Source organism: Microcaecilia unicolor, chromosome 8 (assembly GCF_901765095.1).
Source record: "Microcaecilia unicolor chromosome 8, aMicUni1.1, whole genome shotgun sequence".
NCBI classification, from domain to species: Eukaryota; Metazoa; Chordata; class Amphibia; order Gymnophiona; family Siphonopidae; genus Microcaecilia; species Microcaecilia unicolor.
Window position 1 is genome coordinate 180670818 of NC_044038.1, and position 21452 is coordinate 180692269.

Consider the following 21452-nt stretch of genomic DNA (forward strand, 5'->3'; position numbering starts at 1 on the left):
TTTGTACTTTGTTTATACCAGAACTGGCGATCGCCTGACGGTATTATGTAAGCCACATTGAGCCTGCAAAAAGGTGGGAAAATGTGGGATGCAAATGTAACAAATAAAATAAATAAATAAATAAATAAAAATAGCAGTTGAAAAATGCATCCAGGAATCAACCTCCTCCAGAAGGTAGTGCAAAACACTATGAAAATACTCACTTTTCACATTATTTGACTTCAAGGAAAAGAGCAGTGCCAGCTCATACCATACTTTGCCATCTTCAACTCTCCCTCTGCCAACCAAGATCTGCCCTAACCACAAAAGCACTTGTACCAGCTCCAGTTCTCCTTCTTGACCACTGCAGAACTCAAGGTACAGCCAAACAGACTTCAAGAAGTAGCTCTCTGCCAACCAGTTTGCCTGGCAGAACAATGCTACAGTGCCGAAGTTGGCAAGGGCAATGGCTTGGTTACGTCTGTTCCCAGTTTCCTTTGCCATTTTTAATGCCCAGAACAAGTTTTCAGCTGCCCTTGGTATTTTGTTTTCTTTTCTGAGGGCCATGGCCAATAGGTTGTGAACCACACCACACTGAGTGATGCTGTCCGTTGCATGCATGGAGTCTAGAAGTGTTAGCATGATCTCCACAGTCCTCTCCGGTTCATTGTTCAAAAGATAGAGCCATCCTGCGAAAAGCACAGACTCAAATGACTCCTCTTCACTGATCCTTTCACTCAGCTTGGAAGCCATGTTTGAGTAGTAAATTGCTCCATCCAGGATCCTGTACTGGAGATAGACTTTGGATAAAATCACACACAAAGCTTTTTGAACGTTTATAGTTCCACAGTGATGAGAACAAGACAAAGTTTGCGTAAGAAAGAAGCAAGCTTGAGCTGGGATATGACTGGCGCCGAATGGGCTGCCAGAAATTCTGGAGGTATTCTGAATCACTAAGCCAATTCTCCACGATGGTGCTGCCATTTCTCTTATACTTTCAGTACTAGACATCCTGGCAGATGCTAAGGCGAGATGTGGCAAGTACTGCTTGTCATACAGGAAGCTCAAGATGGGCATCATGTCCAGAGGAGCAGAACCAGTCAGAGAGGCAAAGGTGATGGAAATGCACTGTAGACGTTCAGTGAAATGCAAAGCTTCCTCATACCTGCCAAGCTGAAGCAAGGATTTGACCAGGAGAAAGCACGCCCGTGCCTCCATAGGAACACTGCTGACCACAATTGCTTTCCTAAGTACATACTTCAGCACTTCTAGCTCATTCTCGGCACTGAAGCTGTACTCCGGCATGCAGGCCAGTAGTGTGGCTGCCTTCTCCAGCACACACTCCAGCCTGGCTTCCATTTTCTGTTTCATGTACACAGCAGTCAAGTTTCCATAAAGTGCTGTCAACAAGAGTGGGTCTGAAAATCCCTGGCTCATGGCATTCATTGCTTCCTCAAAGTAAACTCTGGCCTGAGACAGCTTCATCCGTTTAACACAAAGCCGGCCCAGTAAAAAACAACATCTAATGTGAGCCCAGGCCATTTGGCTCTTCTTGGCCCAGTTCCTAGATGTTTCAAGATAGAAAGCCAGTTCATCTTCATCCAAGAACCCATAGAAAGTAGAATTGAGAAAGGAGAAGGAGACATCGTACAGAGGCTGGAAGTGGGCCTCATAGTGGTCTTGGTTAAGGAAAGTCAAAATGGGATCAAAGACCTCTGAGTCCTCCATATCACTAGCATTAAGATCAATGAAGAACTTGGGATCATCTATGTCCTCCTCGGCTCCAGGGGAGCTGTCACATTCCATGCTCATCTGTTCTGATCCAATGTGCTTGGTTAAGCCATTTATAATGTCTTCCTCCTTCCAGCTGTCACATACCTGGTCTTCTTTAAAACCTTCATACACAGTCTCTGAAAGAAGATTAAACTAGATTATAGCACAACTGTACATTGTACTAAGGACTATAATAAACACTCAGACCCCTATGCTCAAAAACTCCAGCACTGTTCCGAATAGCAATGTAACAATACCACCAGAGCAGCGCAGAAGAACAATGCCCTAATGCTCAATGCTAATGAGATGCAAACGTAGGTGCGTACATTGCATTAAGTATTAGGGAGTTTGGCAGAAGGATTGGGCTTGGTGCATGTGCAAAAGAGTACCAGGGTAAGCTCGGCCCCTGTGCGCAAGCGCCTGGTAAAACCCGAATGTGAAGCACACATTGGCATTTCTTTTCTGCAGCCTAAATCCCTGTTTTCAAAAGGCGCACTAGCATTTTTAGTACGTGCTAAGAATTAGCACGCGTTAACCATGTAGATGCCCATAATATTCCTATGGGCGTCTTCACGGTTAACACATGCTAAAAACACTAGAGAGCCCTTGTAACAGGGCCCTAAGTGTTTTAAATTTTATTTAGCTTAGATGCTTATATTTAGATGTAGGAAACAGACACCAATGTGTGCTTTCACTTGGGTCTGCTGTTTCTCATGACCAGCGCTTACGGGCTTGCACGGACTTCCTTCTGCTTCCTAAAGCAATGAAAACCAGCAGAGTTTGCAGAAAGAATCTTGAGAGAAGCATGAGAATCATGAGAAATCCTCTCTTCCAACAGCCTAACGCCTGCTACAACTTGACGTTATATTTTGTAGCGGTTAAGGCAGTTTTGTTTCGGGCGCTCTTTTCTGAGCATTGGGGAGGAATACAAAGTAAGCTCATTTATATGAGCTTGACTACATTAGCATGCTACTTGCGTTGTTCATCTGCGCACTCATTTGTTCCCGCACTCTGGGTCTCTGAACGTGCTGCTCGGGTAAATGTGGGCACTAGTACGGCATTAATGGCCTCCAGCATCCAATGTTTACTTTTCAGCATCAGGGCTTTAGTTATTAACTTCACATATACAAGAGTTGCAAGAAACTTTTCAAAAACATGTAAAAGAAATGACTGTGGTTCTTATGTCAGTTCATTTGTTAGGAGACCTTATCATTGGAATAACTAAATGCATCTGAGACTACATTTTGAGAGCTATCCTTCTTCACTGACCTAATGAAGGGAGGGTAACTCTCAAAAGCTTGCCACAAATGTATTAAATTCATCCAATAAAAAGATCTCATCTACAACATGCTTAGTGGCCAAAAACATATCAAATTCTGAAAACACTCGATGAGTGGCAGCCAGATTTCCCAAGCTTTCTATGGCACTCCACATCTTGAAACCCAAATTATTTTACACATCATATATATCACACAGAACATGGCGACAAGCAAAGGAGAGGGAATGAACTCCAGTGATATGGAATGGAGAAAAGAGAGAGGAAGAAGAAAAAGGGAGATACTGCTGGTAAGAGGAAAAGATGCAGGAAGGAGTTCACCAGTTCTGCTTTGTGATTCACTCACCACAGGACATGCGGACGAGCATTTCTGCAGGTTCTGATCCATCTGCAAAAACACAGAGCAAGACTTCTGTAGCCTGGGATAGGTGTAACTTATTTTAATACCAGACTAAATTTAATGTCCTATTCTGAACTTCACTACTTTTTCTCCTGATTCTAGGCGTACTCATTGATCACCAACTCCATTTTGATTCATACATTTCTTTCATCACAAAACACTGTTTTTTTTAGTTTTCTTTTGTTTAGGTTCTTTTTATTTTATTGCTTTGCCACAATTTCGGACAATCCAACATCTGTTTTCTGAACAGGATCAGAGAATGGCGATTCAGGCATTGGAAATCTCACACTTGGATTATTGCAAATGTCATTTTTGCCAATCTCCCTGAATTCTCCAAAAAGCGCCTACAATCAATACAAAATACTGCATGGCTTAAGAGTTCTCTGCTGAACACATCTATCAGACCATATTTCTCCCCTACCATGTTAAAATCAAGATCCTTTTTATAGATACCCTATCCTATTTGTAATCGTTCCTGTCTCCTTATAGACAATCTCATCATTGAATTCCTCCTTTCTCTTTGACCCATGCCCTTACCTCTCTTTCTTTTACTTTGCCCTTCTCAGATTATTGTAGCTAGATGACCCTCTGCTTTGGTTTTTGCAATTGTGTGGTGGATACCTGTGTTTGATTGTTCTTGTATGGCTAATGACTTGTCTATTCTATCCTATCTAAAGAATGGAATTCCTCTATGTTTGATCTATTGTCTTTGATTTTAATTTTGTAAACTGCTTTGATGTATGCTTACTAAAGGTGGAATATTAAGTTCCAATAAACCCAAACCTATTATCACCTCAGTATTCTTCATTTTCTAACTGCTGTTGTCAACAGAACACTAAATACAAAGAGGGCATCACGTGAAAATGTTTTTATTAAATATGTATGGGTCTTTTCCACCTCTGTTCCCTTGATCTTCGTAAAACTTTGTTTCCCAGTGTAAACCTTTCTGCTTCATGGCTGCTTCAATTTGTGTAACTTGTGAATTCTCAGGCAGTCGTACAGTGTATCTTGTATTAATAAGATCCTGACCTGCACTGGGATTCAGCAGCTAGAACCTGCCCTCTCATAAGACCATAAAGGACCATCCTGTGACAGGTGGCAGAACTCACCAAGTCTATATAGAGAGCTGATATCTGTCTGGGCCAGACTGCACAGCAGCTCAGCACTGTCACGCTTTGCGACCTCCTGTGGAATGAACAGGAACGCTCTCTCTTCTTCGCTCACAAACTCTAAGTGCTTCTCCCTGAGTGAAGAGAAGATGAGGCCACAGGCCAGAGAGGGGCAGACTACAATCAAACACCACATCTGCCTTGCAAACATGAGATAAACAATTTAAGATGACTTTACAGAACCATGCAACTGAATTTTGACTCCCCCTTACAAGAACCAATATCATCAGCCCCAAATATTATAGCATATAATCCTCTAACACAGTGGTTCCCAAACTGTGGGTCAGTATCCCAGGTAGGGTCACACCATCAATGAATAGGGTGACAGAAACAGAGTGCTCCCCTCCCTCTGGGCGTCCACTGTGACCTATGCTCAGTAATGGCGGCCAGGATGGCGCTGAGAGTCAGTGAAGATTCCCAGACCTTGCTGCCTCCTCCCGGTACTGGAATCTGAATGCCCGCTGACACACAGGGTCCTGCCCTAACTGCCACCACTACTGCTGGGGCTGCCACCTTCATGTCTGAATAGGTGGATGAGAGAGGGTCTGGTAATTTATTCTCATCATTATCTGGAGGTTGTGTGAAGTTTTAAGTGTTAAAATGGGGTCATATTGGGTAAACATTTGGGAAGCAGTGCACTACTGGACATGAGGTACCTGCTATGTTACACATACCAAACGTCTGAGTGCCTTATAATCCCATCTGCCTACAAATAAGCAGATGGGAGACTTAGATTATGAGCCTATTAAGAACAGAAAAATATCTGCAAAAATAGTACATGTAAACTGCATTGAAAGGGGAAAGGGAATGGGACTTGATATACTGCCTTTCTGTGGTTTCTGCAACTACATTCAAAGCAGTTGACATATTATATACAGGTACTTATTTGTACCTGGGGCAATGGAGGGTTAGGTGACTTGCCCAGAGTCACAGGGTGCTGTAGTGGGAATTTAGCCCACTTCCTTGGGATCAAGGTCTACTGCAGTAACCACTAGGCTACTCCTCACTAGCAATATTCCATGAAGAATCTCAAATAGGGAAAGGGAAATGGGACTTGATATACCACTATTCTGTGTTTTTTTGCAACTACTTTCAAAGTGGTTTACATAGCATTTACAGGTCCTTATTTGTACCTGGGGCAATGGAGGATTGAGGGACTTGCCCAGATTCACAAGAAGTTGCAGTGGAAATCAAACCCAGTTCCCAAGGATCAAAGTCCACTGCACTAACCACTAGGCTGCTCCTCCACTCCACACTACAGAAAGACAGTATATTAAGTGTGAAATAAACATAAACATACTTCTGTTTAAAGACAACATTTTCTGTTCTTGTTCCTAAGTGAATGTAAGGACAGTGCCAGGGAGACTTCTCCAGTGTATGTCCAAGAAACGGCAAAGAAAGACCAGGATCAAATATTTTACACCACATTCATTACTGTTGGATCATGAATTGATAATCAGGTCTTTATCTGCCGTCACCTACTATGTTACTAGGATGCTTTTCTTGTATATATTTATTAAATAATGAAAAGGCTCCAATTTAAAATTTACTAACATTTACTTTAAGGAGCATCTAAACATCTCCTCATTATTCCTAGATCACATCTGGTCTCCAGCTTTGCACTCAGTTCCCCGCAGCTTGCCCCTTACTTTCTTGAGCTCAGTTACCATACTTGCGCATCCCCTCGTTAGTGGGAGGCTGATCTGTCCTTCCACCCTTGAGGTAATGTGGTCACGCTGGTGCAACTGTACGAAGCCAGCAAAAAGACTCTATTGTAGAGCAACAGTGCCACCCAGTGTTCCAACGCAGATTCACATTCAAGATGCCTCTTTCACTTTCTTCATCTGGGCGTCTCTATTAGGTGCCCCGAGGATGCTTAGTACGAGCCTATTCCATAGTGGCATCTGGGCACTCAGTGTAGCCCAGTATCAGCCCACCTAACATTTCCACACCCGCAGTTAGACCAACCATAGATCTGGCTTCAGCAGGGTATAAGTAATGCACATGGAAGCCCCCTCGCATTTATGTGCTAGGTAAATCAGGCATACAATTACAGAATGGTGCTTAGGTGCCCTGTGGGCACTATCACAGTATGTGCCCAAGGGGCATTATTCATGTGACCACACCAAAATTTCTGAGCAGGTGTGACAGGTATTTTTCTGCTGATAGTTTTGAAATGGATTCTTACCGTGGTGGTTTGACATACATACTCATGGTGGTATTTGTAAGCTGTGAAAGGGATACTTACAGTGATGTGCACTCGTCGAGGGCCACATATTTTGTCTGGACAAAACCAATGGTATCATTGACTGAGGACCTCCCGACAAACCACTGAAGTCCAGGTATGAGGAATCCAACTATGACAATGGTCTCTCCTCTGCAGAAGCTGAGCTCATCCCACTTTTGTCCTTTATAGTCTTCTGTAGCTTTGCATGTTCCTTTGCCTAGAAAAGAGAAAGTACTAATTAACTTTCAAACAAAGTGTGGGGTGCAAGAGTTGACCTGGAGACTGAGATGCGCTGGGTAAAAGGAAAAGTCTGGTAACTTACCCATCAGCTGGCAGGCGGCCGGGCCATTGCTGTGTTTGGGAATACTGCAGTTCACTGGGTAGTTCCTCAGGAACCATCTGCAAAGCCAGAGCTGGGATTTATTTATTTTATTTATTGCATTTGTATCCCACATTTTCCCACCTATTGGTGGGTCAATGTGGCTTACATGATTCATTGGTAAATTGGTTTCAGAATGTATCAAATGATTTAAACGTTCTGACATATGGAAGCTCTTGCTTATTTCTTCAGAGTGGAGGAGTGGCCTAGTGGTTAAAGCGCCAGTCTGGCCATCCAGATGTGCCTAGTTCAAATCCAACTGCTGCTCATGGTGATCTTGGGCAAGTCACTTAACTCTCTGCTTTCTGAGGGACAAAATTAGATCATGAGCTCCCTAGGGACAGAGAAATACACCATCTGCCTAAATGTAACTCACCTTAAGCCACTACTGAAAAAGGTGTGAGGAAAATCCAAATAAATAAACACCTCTGACAGAATCTTCTGCTTCAACTGGGTCCAGGAAAAAAAAATTTCCCTTTATACCTTGCTTAATAGAATACACAGCCCTAAAAGCCAATAGATGTGAACATAATCGCTAGAAAGTTCTTCTCTTTAGCTGGGTGGAATGTGAAACCTCAGGGAAGATTCTAATTTTCTCATTTATAAACAGAACATCCTTGATCTGAAAAGAAGAATAAATCATTCTATTTAAAAGTTATATATTGGCTCTAATTTTGTATTCTTATAAACAGCTGGTAAATAAAAATTGTTAATAGCAGTGTCAGCAGCTGAGTAGATTGTTTGGGCCAAATGATCCTTATCTAGTGACAATTTAATGTAGATATTTTAGCCAAACACTGAAAGTAGCAGCCTCACCCCCGTTTGCTAAGCTGCTCTGGCAGCTGCTACGCGGCAAAGTGTCAGTATTAGCGCACCAGCAGTCGCTAGCGCAGCTTAGTAAACAGGGGAGTTAGTCTTTGCAATGGATTCATTGTCCCTTATCGAAAGGTAAAATTCCTACATAACAAACACCTACTGGGAGAAGGGAGAAGGCAGAGGTTCCAGGGCTGAAATGGACACCAGCCCACGTTGTCCAGTGGATAAGGACAGCCCTTCCCACTTCTGTTCATCGCCAACATTCTTCACCAGCAGCAACTCATTCTTAGAAACTTTCAGATCCTCTTCCTCTCTCTGCGGGATACCGAGGACCACTCTGGAAAAAAAGGTACCTGCAACAACCCAGGATGAGAAAGAGGAAGCAACCAAATGAATCAGGCGTTTGGTGGAAGGGAACTGAAATTAGCATATGCAATCGGGTGACAACTGTTGTCCATTTAGAAGCTTTTACAGAACGTTTTAATTTATCACCAAATTAACATGAACAGTGCCATCTTCTTTCATTGTGATGTCATTAATAGCATTCACGGTGGCTCATTTCATTATGACACTTGGGGCCCTGATTACTAAGCCATGCTAGTGGCACACTAGTGTTTTTAACGCATGCTAACCGTATAGATGCCCATAATATTCCTTTGGGTGTCTACATGGTTAGCACATGCTAAAAACGCTAGCGCACCTTGGTAAGCAGGACCCTTGGTTAGATCCTAAGCTGATGGTAGTTCTTTGTGCTTTGTGATGTCACGATCCATAGCATGATCCGAAGCCAAAGCAACACAGTGGTCATGTGTGTTAACTACAGTCTGAATCCTGTGCTATAGTCACGGTCACGCATCCATTTCAAAAACTAACAGCATAATCCTGCCACCCTAAGTATTCATGTCAAAGCTAATAGTGCAAAACCACCAAAGTGGAAAAGTGTTGTTATAATATTGTGTGAGTGTGCAGCTGCTGACAAGAGCACATGTACTTGTACGCAGACTTTGTGTAGAGGGACTGGCGGAGCTGGGATAGAGTTGTGAAGTACATGTGTACTTCATACAATACGCATGTAGCCACCCAGAGTTATATGTAAGAAGTTGCACCTGCCTCAGATCAGGTGTTAACAAAGTGCAGGAGCCTTTGTGCATCACCGAAACATATTCTAGAAGCTAATTTTATATACATATATGTTATCTTTATAAAATAAAGCCCCAAATACTCCACTACATGTGAAACTATGAATATCACATATAAAACACATGTAATTAATAGTCTCCAACAAAAAACTCATGTCATGTGGAACCAACACATTTTCTTTTAATAACAGCTTATAGGACCATGAGGAGGGAACAGGAACTTCACTATACTTTTGATAGAGTTCAACAGCTCCTTCGACTCTCCACTTACATCAGCCATAGAGCTAGTATAAATTGATCAAGAATGTACACAAATTGTAGTATTCTATAATTTACATGTGTAACTGTGTGCCCTGCCCTCCTCTGCCCAGACTTCGCCCATATGCATGCGGTATTCAAACTCCACCCCATCATATTTGGGCACCATTTTGTAGAACAGTGTGTACCTGGAATACCTGCATTTATTCACATGTATGTACCCATAAACACATAAACGTCAGTATTCTGGTCGACTGTGCACATTCTTGGCGCCTAAATGTTGGTATCTTCTTCATAGAATTTCTCTCACAATGTGTCAGTACTCCAATTCATGTATTGCTATTGTTATTTAGTAACAAAACATCCTCATTTTTCTGGAAAATCTACTGCAGAAGGCAAGTATCAATGTGGTCAGCAGATCTATATCTGAACCCTACGTTGGCTCCATGGATAGCGTGATACACATTTCACACATGGGACAACACGCCTTCATATTCAAGGTCTAGAGCTGCACCTCCGCTGCCTATCTCAGAAACGGCACTGACCTTCCTGCAGTAGAAGACCTAGATACATTGTTGCCAGATGGTCTTGGGCTATTCTGACGCAGATCTCTGTGTCCTCCACCAAGGAGTTGTCCAACCAGTACATCTCACTAAAGAGTACCTCCTCCAGACAGCAGGCCACATAGCCTAAATTGTTCACAAAAAAATCACTATTAGTCAATCAGTCTCTTCTTTATACTTGAAGCTACAATGACAGATGCAGGTACGAAAATGTAGGTGGAGTGTAGGTTCAACAGATCAGAACTATTTCTAGTTTCTACAAGTTACCGAGAGCCAAATACGTGGAAAATTTCCAGATTTCTTCAACAGTCTTGAACGTTATGACAAAGAGGTCCTTCTCGGCCTCCAAGGAAAGGAGTCTGGCAGACAGTTCCTACAACCAGACAAAAGACAAAGCAGAATCATATTACTACTAACAATGGAAATTTCCATATGATTATGAAGGCAAATGATCCCAAATAGCTAATGCTCAGGTAAAATAAAGGCACTAGCAGTCATGTCTACGTGGAAAAGAAACAGCTGCCTTTTATGATGGGTGTCAGTCTCAAGGTGGGCTGCTGGTAGCAAAGGGTTCACGAGAGGTAGCAGTCTTGGTTGTGTCAGTTGAAGAGCTTGATGTAGCATTGTTAGAAATGGAAACTTGCTTTCTTTTGTTAAAGAGACTGTTTTGATACAACAGCTCTCCTTGATCAATATCATGACTTGGCCTTACTTAAGGAGTCAGCTTTCTGCAGATTCCTCTGGGACTCGTACCTTGAACAAGGTCAAGATTTCCTTCTGGTCGCTCTCCCAAGCTCGCAGTCTCTTCCTTGCAACCTCCTGCAGCTCATCGTTGGGACGCTGAGAAGAACGACTCAGTATGGAAAAGGAGAGCAATATTTCTGAAGAAGAAAGCTGAATGTTTAGAGGAAGTAATAGGGCTAAACTCTAATACCACAACATAATTAAAACGTTAATATATTTGGTGGAACAGAGAATATTGTACCAGTGGGGAATCCTTCTCCTATAGCCAGTGATATGAAGTCGGTGCCCCGATCATCCTCTGTTGACTCAATAGACTCAGTCAATGATCCTGAGGCTGCAGGTGACAAAAGGAACGAAAGTGTTACTAGCAAACAGTCCTAGAGTGACCTGACCTTCTTAAAAGTATAAGAGGATGGCACAATAAAGTCAGGGTCTGTGATGTGTGCTGGAGACTGGGTTCAATTCCCTGCTCCTGCCTCCATTCCTTAGGCTAACTGAGTAGAAAGTGTTGCAGAAATGCCATTCATAGCTCACAAAGAGAGAGAGAATCAAAAGCTACTCTTCACAGTCAGTGACTTGGGGGCAGTTTTTAACAACTCACTGGTATGCAAAGTATGTGGGCACTTCTGTATCTGTACTTGTGCCCAAATCTCTCCAGAATGCCACCAAGCAGGACTGCCTACAAGATTCCCAAGCAGAAAGCAGCTGCTTGCTTTACCTCTATTTCTGTGGGCAGCAGAATATTTCTGTATGTGCTATTCCACCCTTCACTTAACTATGCCATGGAGAAAGCCCCTTTTTAACGCCACATCAAGAAAATCCAGGAACAGTTTGTCTAACCAGCTAAATCCATTTGGAAGTTGTCCTCATAGTGATCACCAATTAAATGCTGCTCTAAGGGGTTATATCCTGCCCTTGCTGAAAAGGATATGATGGACGGTGGGAATCCTGCAAACAGCGCATGTTAGATCACTGATGCAAAGATTGAGCTTTATCAGGGCTTTACCCTCTTATCTGACCAAACTATAAACTAGGGCTCATTCTTCCATTATGCTGAGATAGGAGAGAGAGATTACTACCTCATCCCTCTCAGTTCTCCCTCCCACTAACTTTCAAATTATGGCCTATGTGCTAATGAGACCTGGATAAGAAGAAAGACTACTATTACTACTACTACTATTTAGCATTTCTATAGTGCTACAAAGCGCTGCACAAACATAGAAGAAGACATAGATCTACCAGAACGCAATGTAACATGGAATTAAAGCTATATGAAGCATTGTAGATAAATTCTTCCTATCCTGGCTCTGTTTCCAGAAGACATAAGTTCACATCTGTAAGACTCGAGAGCACTACCTATACCTATATATCATTGCAAATGAATGTCCATCCAGTAGGGATTCATTTGCAATGATATGGGAAATGTCAATAAGATATCCCATGTCATTATCAAAAGAAAATGAGCAAAATTAATACAAAAATGCATATTTTATTGTTTGCTGATAACACTGCACCCATGGTGCATGCATGCATGAACCATTGCACATGTGCATGTCCTCATTCAACAGACTGCACACTCAACGACTTAGCTCCCATGATAAAAAAAACAAACAAAAAGGAATAAATAACATTTCTGGAAATGACACAGGAGACAACATGAAACAAAGATATTCTAATGTGCAGCTGAACGGATCCAGCATCTCCGAGTGACGCACTTGAAGCCATGGCCTCCTCCTGCTGAAAGCATTTTCCTTTGCCCTCCGTAGTGTAGCTCTGTAGATGTGTCCAACTGACCAGGTGTGTAGGAGGAATGGAAGTGGTTGACAAAGCTGCTGCCTCTTGACCTAGAGATGAGATTACCGAGAGGAAACAGTCATCCAAGGAGGCTTGATTTTCCAGGACCCATAGTCATAGAAAGAATAGTGCAAATCAGAGAGGAGAGATTCTATAAATGGCACTCAAAAATAGATGCTGGAAAAGATTGATGCTAAGCGTTATTCTGTAAAGGACAAACACTGTTCATCGAATAACATTTAGCACCAATTCCCAGGCACAACTCTGCAGACTTATGCCTGCTCAAACCTAGTACCCAAGTTGGATGCGGCGAACCATTATTCTATAACACTACATGCAACTTTTTGTAATACCTCTGCCTCGCCTCTGCCTCTCCCATGGCCACCCCGCCCCACACTTTTGGTTGTACGCTATGGGCCCTGTTTACTAAGCTGCGTTATAGGCGCGCTAGCATTTTTAGCACGCGCTGCTAGAGACACCCATAGGAATATATGGGTGACTCTAGCATTAGCACTCATTAATTTTTAGTGTGTCCTAAAAATGCTAGCGCACCTTAGTAAACAGGGCCAATAGAGATACAGGTGCCCAGCGTTACAACATAACATGAAGCCAGATGCAGGTGCAAATCCTCATTGGAGCCAATTACCATCAATAATTGCTCATGAGTATCCAATTATTGATAGTTAACAGCTCATAAGCCAATTAAGTTGCTCGTGTATCTTGGAAGCGCCCAACTCTGAGTGTCATATACAGTTCGTTTTTTCTAGCAAAAAAGGTGCCAGTACTCAAATGCTAGGCCATCCTTCAGGGGTGAGGTGATCACTGAGGGATCCACTCCACAATAACCAGTCACAGAATCTATGACAAGGCAGAATTGGTGTGTAGAGCCTGAGCTCTTTCATTAAAACTTGGGGTCCATGGGTCAATTTTAGCAAACAATTGGAAAAGGTGCCGGTACTCAGTACCCCCAAGTACCCCCTCAAAAATAGCCCTGGTCATATATAGAAACTGGGGGCAACTCTGTTGAAATGTGATATTCTACAATGAAGGGTTAATCTGTATTACATGAAGCTTATTTTATTTAGTAAACAGACATTGATAAATACACACATGTGCCCCATACACTTCAGAGTTTATTTCTGTTAATCCTGAATTTCAGATATATCTTACAACACATTGAAAATAAATAGGAAAAGCTTATGCCGGTGTTCAGAAAGTTAAATAAGGAAATACAAATATCCAATAGGAAAAAAAATATACCACATATATCATCTAGTCAACAAGCAGGCAAATAAGATGAAAGAGGCTAAGAACAAAGATTTAACAGAAAAACAACATAACAATCTTCCATTGACCAATGACAGCTGTCAGGTTTCAATTATTATTCTAGAATGGGATTCATAAGCAATATTTCTCCTCTGTAGTAATTACCATAACTGCTTGCCTGCATTAAGGCTGCCAGAAAAAGAGGCAGGTGCACCACTATGAAGAAATGTGAAAAAGAGTGCTCACAAGACAAATGAAAAAACATGAAATAAACAAGCAAATATTTAGAAAAATATCAATAATGGAGATCTGTGTTTGTTTAAAAACTTTATGGAGAGTAAGACAAACAACCCAACATATTTCACCGAACCAGCTGCTTCAGGGGTTACGATGATGCTAAAGCCCATCTCTAGCACATCCCTAAAATAGGGCTTTTTTCTTATTGCAGATCCCGCACTAATTTCTCCATTAGCGTGTGGGTCTTGCAAAAAAATTAACATGGGAGCTTCCTGTTTAGGAAGTGGTAAGTGGTCTCACATTAACTCAGTGTTAGCCAGTTAGCACCTGCTAACATGAATGTACTAGCTGGTTATTGCTTCTCCACCCATGATACGCCTCCTCTGAAAAACTATTTTTGAAAAATAGTTTACATATGCTTCATGCATGCAAACAGACAAAATATAATAAAAGGCTGTCAAGCATTTTGTGAAAGCTTGTTTTTCACTTGCTAAGTATTTGGAACAGCTTCAAAATGAAAATTCAGACTCAAAAATTATATGGTTTTCTTGGTGTTATGGATAATAGATTTTTTGAACAATAGGTATTGGATATCTCTGTGCTATCAGAACATCCATGAAATATTAGTTTCACATGGCAAGTGAATAAGGATTTTCTTTTTTTGGGGGGGGGTGGGGTTCAAAATGGTGGCAGAATACAGCACGCTAATTTTAATAGTAGCATTATGTGTTGTTAAAAGACAGCATACAGATGGAAGCAATTAATAAAATGCATTGTTGGGAAGATAATGGTTAAAATAATTTATGAACTGGGGTTGTTAATATTATAAAATCAGCAACATGAGAAAATGTTATAAGGGAATTGAAATATATTATTAATTGATAGAGCACTGATTCCCAAACCTGGCCCAAAGAAGAGTGATAAATCCAAACTATGATTCCCAAAGGTTGTCAATGTCCACAACAAAATTCACTTCGTAGGACCAGAGCCTTTAATTCAACTTTGCGGCAGAAAGACCCACTGCTTCATATTCAAACCCGACAAGGGTCCCTTGTTTTTCCAGGATTCGGCTGCTTCAGCCATTTTTGTTTGCCACTGTCAAATCAGTCCCCTGAAGCAGCCAAACCCCATTGAAGGTGTTGGGTTCAAGTGTGAAGTGGTGCAGCTTTCTGCTGCGAAGTTGGATTGAAGGCTCTAGTCTTCCGAAGTAAATTCTGTTCTGGGCCTTGACAACCTTTGGGAATCACAGTTTGGATTTATCACTCTTCTTTAAGATAAGTACTCTTTTTGAAATATTTGGACTTGAATTTATATTTGATTTAGGTGGATCAGTTAAATTATCATTGAACATTGAACTGTTTAAGAACCACCACTGATGAGCACAGATAATGGAGATTTTTTAGACCAGTGATGTGATAGAGGGATATCGCAACTTTGGGGAGGGAGGGGGGGAGGAGTCTGATGATACTAAAGACCTCAGTGATATATATATCACTGAGGTCTTTTTCTCCACTCCTATATTGACAATTATTTCATTTAATAAGACATTCTTGCAGATTAATCAACAATATACTTATCACACGGACATAAAGTTTAACTCATTGATACAATGTAAATATTCTGTTATTCTTAAAACATTCTACTGTCTATATATGACTAAAAATTCCTTTATATTCATTTTATACTGTCACTTAGAAAGTCCATTGTGTGTATCACTGAAATGTGCAACTTTATCTTTCAGACATTCCTCACTAGCACTATCTACTCACAAACAATTCAATCCCTCTACAAGTCAAAATTAAAACTTCTTTATCATAAATATAGTATTAAAATATTTTTTTAAAAATCACTGGTTTCTCATAACTATTAATGTTAGTCAAAAGCATACTCGGCATTTCTCCTGCCTTTAATACTCCCCTTTCCTGCCATGTTACTTGATTGACTACTGAAGTAATCAATGCCTAGTAGCTTCACTATTCTCAATTTAATCAATTTATTATTAATATTATTATTATTATTTTATTTAAAATCTCTGATTTAAAAAACACATTTCAAACAATATATTTTATCAATAGGTTTATCAACAATGTATTTATCCCACAAGCATTAATATGATATAAGTACCCGATTATTCATAAAAAAATCAAACTATATCTAGGCCCTTGACTTCAGGAGTTATAAAAGGCAAGTTCCTTTCCTCTGTGGTTATTCCTAGCGCTAGCAGTTTCAAAAGCTAAGTGGTCTTTTGAACCATATATATATTCACCACACCATCTAATTGAGTAGCTTGTTTGAGCACCATCATAAGATATAGATATTTAGTTTTTTCACCCACTTGGATTATTGTGCAAAGAAGATTAAAATACCGCACATTTTTTTAAAGGATTTGGCCAATGATAAACAGAGGGTCAATATAGACCCGATTTAGCTCTGATAGATATTTATTCTAGGAGCTCTGTGAGGCCTGTTTTCCTTCTTAAAATATAGAGTGGTGTTAAGGTTGAATAACTTTAATTCTTTAGTAGTGGAGATTTATACAAGTGATTACATCTGGAAGATTATACTTTTCCACAACCTATTATCGTATTTATCTTAGTGGTTATTCTAGAAATTCCAGCCTGCCACGGAGGATCAAATAATCCTTCATAATGGCAACATTAGCTACTTGTAAATCGGAAACTTCTCCCAACCTATAGCTCAAATTATCAAACTCGAAGAGAGTAAAACAGGATTGAGAGAGAATTATTTTTTATATAGTGTAAGGGGGCAGGGGAAAGTTGGACCAAAAGAATACGGGAACAGGGGCTCAAGCCGGTAGGAGGTTGCAGAAAGAGAAAGTTTCAGTATCAAGTTCCCAGTACACCGAGGGTTCGCCCCCTAGTGACTGAGAAACCAGCCCAAGTATTGAGGAGGGTGAGGAACCAACAATCCCAAGAATCCTCTCTTCCTAGGCAAGTCACACAGGAGCTGGGAGGCGGGGATTGGGAAATGATTTCTGATGACAGTGATGAGGAACAGGTGGGAGAGCCAGGGGAGGAGGTGACTAGGGATTATGATAAAATGGAGATAGCTGAGGAACTGGAGGAGGAAGGTATGGAGATTGCAGCCCTGGCTCAAACTGAGGAGAATGCAAAGAAAGGTTTCCTAGTGGCCACGCTGAGTCAGTTGTGGAAGATTGGAGAAAGCAGGTTGAGGCGATGGGGGAAATCCCTGTGGGAAAGATGTGCAGGTAATTTGCCTCAGAGATTAGAAAGGAGTGCTGCAGAGATTAAGCACCGGAGTAGAAGAAATGCAAGAGATTGGCTGGTTTGAGGAACTGTGACTATGTGAAGAAATATACTGACATTGTAAAGGTGTAGAAGCACATTAACTGCTGAGAGTTTTGAAACAGTGCCTGAAAAGTAAAGGCACAGTAAAACTTCTGCCAGCTGTGTGTGGGACTGAGGGGAGAAAGAAGTTCCACTTTGAAGTTGTAAGCAGTACTGCTATGAATTGCTCAAATACATTTTCATTTATAAGAAGTTTTGCCATTGGTGTGCATTTGTGGATAGAAAGAGCAGCAGTAAGGACTGAAACTGGATAAAGAGTTAAGACCAGAGTGTGGCGGACCCGTCCAATTGGCAGTCTGTCTGAGGAAGCTAAGCAGGGCCAACCAAGGCCAGACCTTGGATGAGAGACTGGCTGACAATAGGTAACTACTCAGATTTCTTTCAGTGATTCATTCCTCATGACCACTGGTGTAGTTCCAAAGTTGGTAATAGGAACTGGAGTTGGTGTTTTAATCTGTACAGTCCCTGTCAACATCCCTTCAGCATCCCGAATCACCACAGCCTCCATTACCTGCTGCACCCCTCTTACAGCTCCATTCAAGGCTTCAGATGACATGGGACAGGGGGTCAGTCCTGCTCTATCACCATGGGCATCTTCACCTCCAATGAGGCAATGCATGCTGCCTGCTTGGATTCCTGCAGCTATTGAAAGAATTTCCAGGGATGAATGTGGTCCTTTCATTAGAACTCTGAGAGATCAGCCGATTTTCTGACAGTTACCTCAACACATTCACTGGTCATTCTCCACTACAATGGTGGTTGCACAATGAGATCCTCTGAGCTTTGTACCAACACCAGAAGCTTCACCAGGTAAGTCCTCACTCTTCCTTTTCACATCATCATTTCAACAAGGCAAAAAAGAAGAGACAAAATGTATGGTAAATGAGAGGAGTCCAGGAGCCCAGGAACTGCACTTTGACTTGGCTGTGGAAATCTTGGTTTCCTCCAACATTTCTACTATTTTAGGGATACATGATTATAACTCAGACATATGGAGGGGCATAATCGAACGCGAACGCCCATGTGTAAAAACGTCCATCTCCGGAGATGGCTCCGCGAAGAGGCGGAGCGAACCGTAAAATCGAAACGAGATGGCCGTCCATCTTCGGTTTCGATTATACGGTTTGGCCCGCTGAAATCCCATCATTTGTGTTGACTCTAGAGATAGACGACACAAATGGCGAGATCGCTGGACCTAGAGATGGCCGTCCGCGGTTTTCAGCGATAATCAAAACCGCTGCCGGCCATCTCAAAAACGGACCTAATCCAAGCCATTTGGTCGTGGGAGGGGCCAGCATTCGTAGTGCACTGGTCCCCCTGAGATGCCTCTATGCCAGCCTCAAATATCATACCTAGCTCCATGACAGCAGTATGCAGGTCCCCGGAGCAATTTTAGTTTAGTTGGTGCTGCGCGGGACCCATGCAAAGAGCAAAAATCGGAAGAATAAAAAACATGCAAGTGCAGTCAGGGACGTCCAAAAAAAAAACATGCAAGTGCAGTCAGGGACCTCCAAATTAAAACAATAGTAATAGGGGAATTTGAACTAGTCACCTTCTGATTACAAGACCTAGGCTCTAACCACTGCACCACTTAATCAGCTACTTAGACCTCCTTCCCTTTCCATTAAGGCCCTCCAAGTTTCTGTCAGCCAATCACAGCTCATTTACCTGACATCGGTGTCAGATAATGAATGTATGGGTAGGACACATTTACTGGAAATAACTAGGATTCCCCCTGGATGGAAGTTTTCAGGAAGTTTTAAAAATTCACCTTCATTTTCAGCCTCCTGTCCCCTGCCTCTCCTCCCTCGTTTCCTGCCACAATCTAGGGAAGACAAGTAGTACATCAAATCTCACAACCTGAAAACCAACACATCAGTAACAAAGAGCCGGAAAACCACTGCATGGTCTGCCTGGCCTGTGGTACATCTGGATTGTGGCTTTACAGGAATTGATGCTGTTGCAACCAAACACCAGGGCTTGCTCAGCAATACGGACTGATGGGAAATGCAGGGTAAAGTGAAACAGAGCACCAGCAATGATCTATCCAAACGGTTCTAAGGTTCACTCCATACTGAGATAATAAATACTTTCACAGGGATAATAAATACTTTCACAGGAGGAAACTCACCTGAGCTCTCTAGGAGGTTTCTCACCCAGGGGACCCCAAAGCAGCAACCCATGTCTCTCCCCGTGTTTTACCCTGAGACCAGAGGGGTCCTGTGCAGCCCAGTCCTGCTCTGCTGCTTTTCATCTGTTCCCTGTGCCAGCCACTTTGCCACACAATGCCTTACTTGATGACTGGAGTATCTGTAGGCTGGGGGAGAGCATGGGTGTGAGTGGGGGGGGGGGGGGGGGAGAGAATGCAACAATGACCACTGTGATACATATGACAGCTTGGCTTAGAACGCCACCCCAGTTCCATTCTACAGCGTATTTCGGTTCATATCTCAGATGCCAGAGATCACACTGCTGGCATTCAGTGCCTCATCTTTAGGAAAAGGGTTGGTGATTTTATTCCCATCTCTGTAGCTGTAGACGTTAACTCAGCCGCATTCAACAGGGAAAAGCTATCCCCAAACTAACGGGAAGCGTCTCTGCATCTCCAACCTCTTTCACCCCTACCAGGCCTTGGGCAGTGTCCTTTGAATTATGGCAGCATCTCTTCAGAGAGGTCACAGCTCTACCTCCCTGTTAACTGCCCCTGCCGGACACACTGGGTTAGATTCTATATATGGCACGTGAAAAGACTGCGTGGAAAAAAAATACGCCAAGGCGCATTCTCTAAAGTACATCTAAATTGTATAGAATGGGCTTACATTTCCACGCGGTCTTTAGAATAAATACATTGAGCACCTCTCCACACGACCAAATTTGGTCACATCCATTTAGGCCATGTTTTACTTGGCATAAATCCTGATGTCCATATTAGGCACAGAGCGGGTGTATTCTATAATAATGCACATAACCATGCCCCATTTTCAACTATGTGAATTTACGCGCACCACATTACAGAATACGCTTAGCAAGTTGTGCGTGTAAATAATTAATGCCAATTAGTGCTGATAATTGTTTGTCAACATCCAATTGACAGCACTGATTAGGTAGTTAAACAATTAAGTTACACACGTTGTTATAGAATGCGCTATGATTTCCATATGGAAATTAAGGTGCGATATGCAGAATTTTAGGGATTACCCTCCAACTTCTGAAAGGGCAGCAGCACCACATAATCCCTGTTTCGTTACCAGTCATGAAATGGACTTTCATCTGCATTGGTCCACCTGCTGGACACATTCTTGTGCTCTCCCAAATCTGAAGCTACAGGTTGAGCAGAAAAGCAACAGTTACAGTCAGAAATGTGTGAAGAAAATAGTAAACTTTTCTCCTTACCCCGTTCGCCTCTCCTTGTTCCTTCAGAACTTCCTTCTGGCTGCCCTCAGGAAAAGGTTTCTGTTGTGGAGATTGCTCTGACTGTGTTGATAACACCGCCTGAGTCTGTAGTACATCCACAGTGTGAGTGTATGAGGCTGGTCCTTCCCACACCTGCAAAGGAATGTCTCAACCTGCCCTGAGTACTGCAGCGCTGCCAGCCAGTTTAAGGTCAATGATTTACTCTGAGGTTCTTTCTGTCAGATACACGGTGACAGCCTGTATCCAAAACCCCTTCAGAGCGACACTGTGCACAATTTAACAGGCCAAACAGCAGCACAGAGAAGGAAGTCACCATTTTTTCCCCTTTATACTGAAAAACCAACCACCTGGCTTCCTGGTTTGCTTATGTTTGGAATGGTTGTACAAAACCCTTTCCCTTCCTCACATGCTACCATTTATGCCCTTGAAGTCAAAATCGCACTGGTTAAACATCAACCAAAAGAAGAGATTCCAAGTTAATTACTGCTGTAGTAAAAGGCTTTCCTTTATGTCTGTGTGACTATGGAGTCCAGAAGCCCTCCAGAGACAGTGGCCAGAGAGCTCCATGTCATAAAGGACAGGTAAAAAGGAAGGAGTGTGGCCTCCCGCGAGAGGTGGTGGAGATAAAAACGGTAACGGAATTCAAAAATGCGTGGGATAAACATAAAGGAATCCTGTTCAGAAGGAAT

The 21452-nt window shown here is 42.1% G+C and overlaps 1 protein-coding gene across 3 annotated transcripts in view; it reads right to left on the reverse strand.

The window, feature by feature from the left end:
• The window catches only part of SH3TC2 (SH3 domain and tetratricopeptide repeats 2), a 50041-nt gene that overhangs the window by 25003 nt on the left and 3586 nt on the right, over positions 1–21452 (reverse strand). The window contains exons 1-12 of one of the 3 annotated variants that reach the window (XM_030210971.1): positions 20743–21140; positions 12439–12567; positions 10965–11057; positions 10733–10860; positions 10247–10352; positions 9962–10105; positions 8180–8372; positions 7147–7223; positions 6846–7041; positions 4538–4671; positions 3375–3416; positions 204–1889 (exon numbers count right to left, since the gene is read on the reverse strand). In XM_030210971.1, the coding sequence (XP_030066831.1) occupies positions 204–1889; positions 3375–3416; positions 4538–4671; positions 6846–7041; positions 7147–7223; positions 8180–8372; positions 9962–10105; positions 10247–10352; positions 10733–10860; positions 10965–11057; positions 12439–12448 (2809 nt within the window). In that variant the 5' untranslated portion in view covers positions 12449–12567; positions 20743–21140. Of the gene's footprint in view, positions 1–203; positions 1890–3374; positions 3417–4537; positions 4672–6845; positions 7042–7146; positions 7224–8179; positions 8373–9961; positions 10106–10246; positions 10353–10732; positions 10861–10964; positions 11058–12438; positions 12568–19480; positions 19547–20742; positions 21141–21452 lie in introns of those variants that run through there. The other 2 variants (XM_030210970.1, XM_030210972.1) reach the window with 2 other exon arrangements.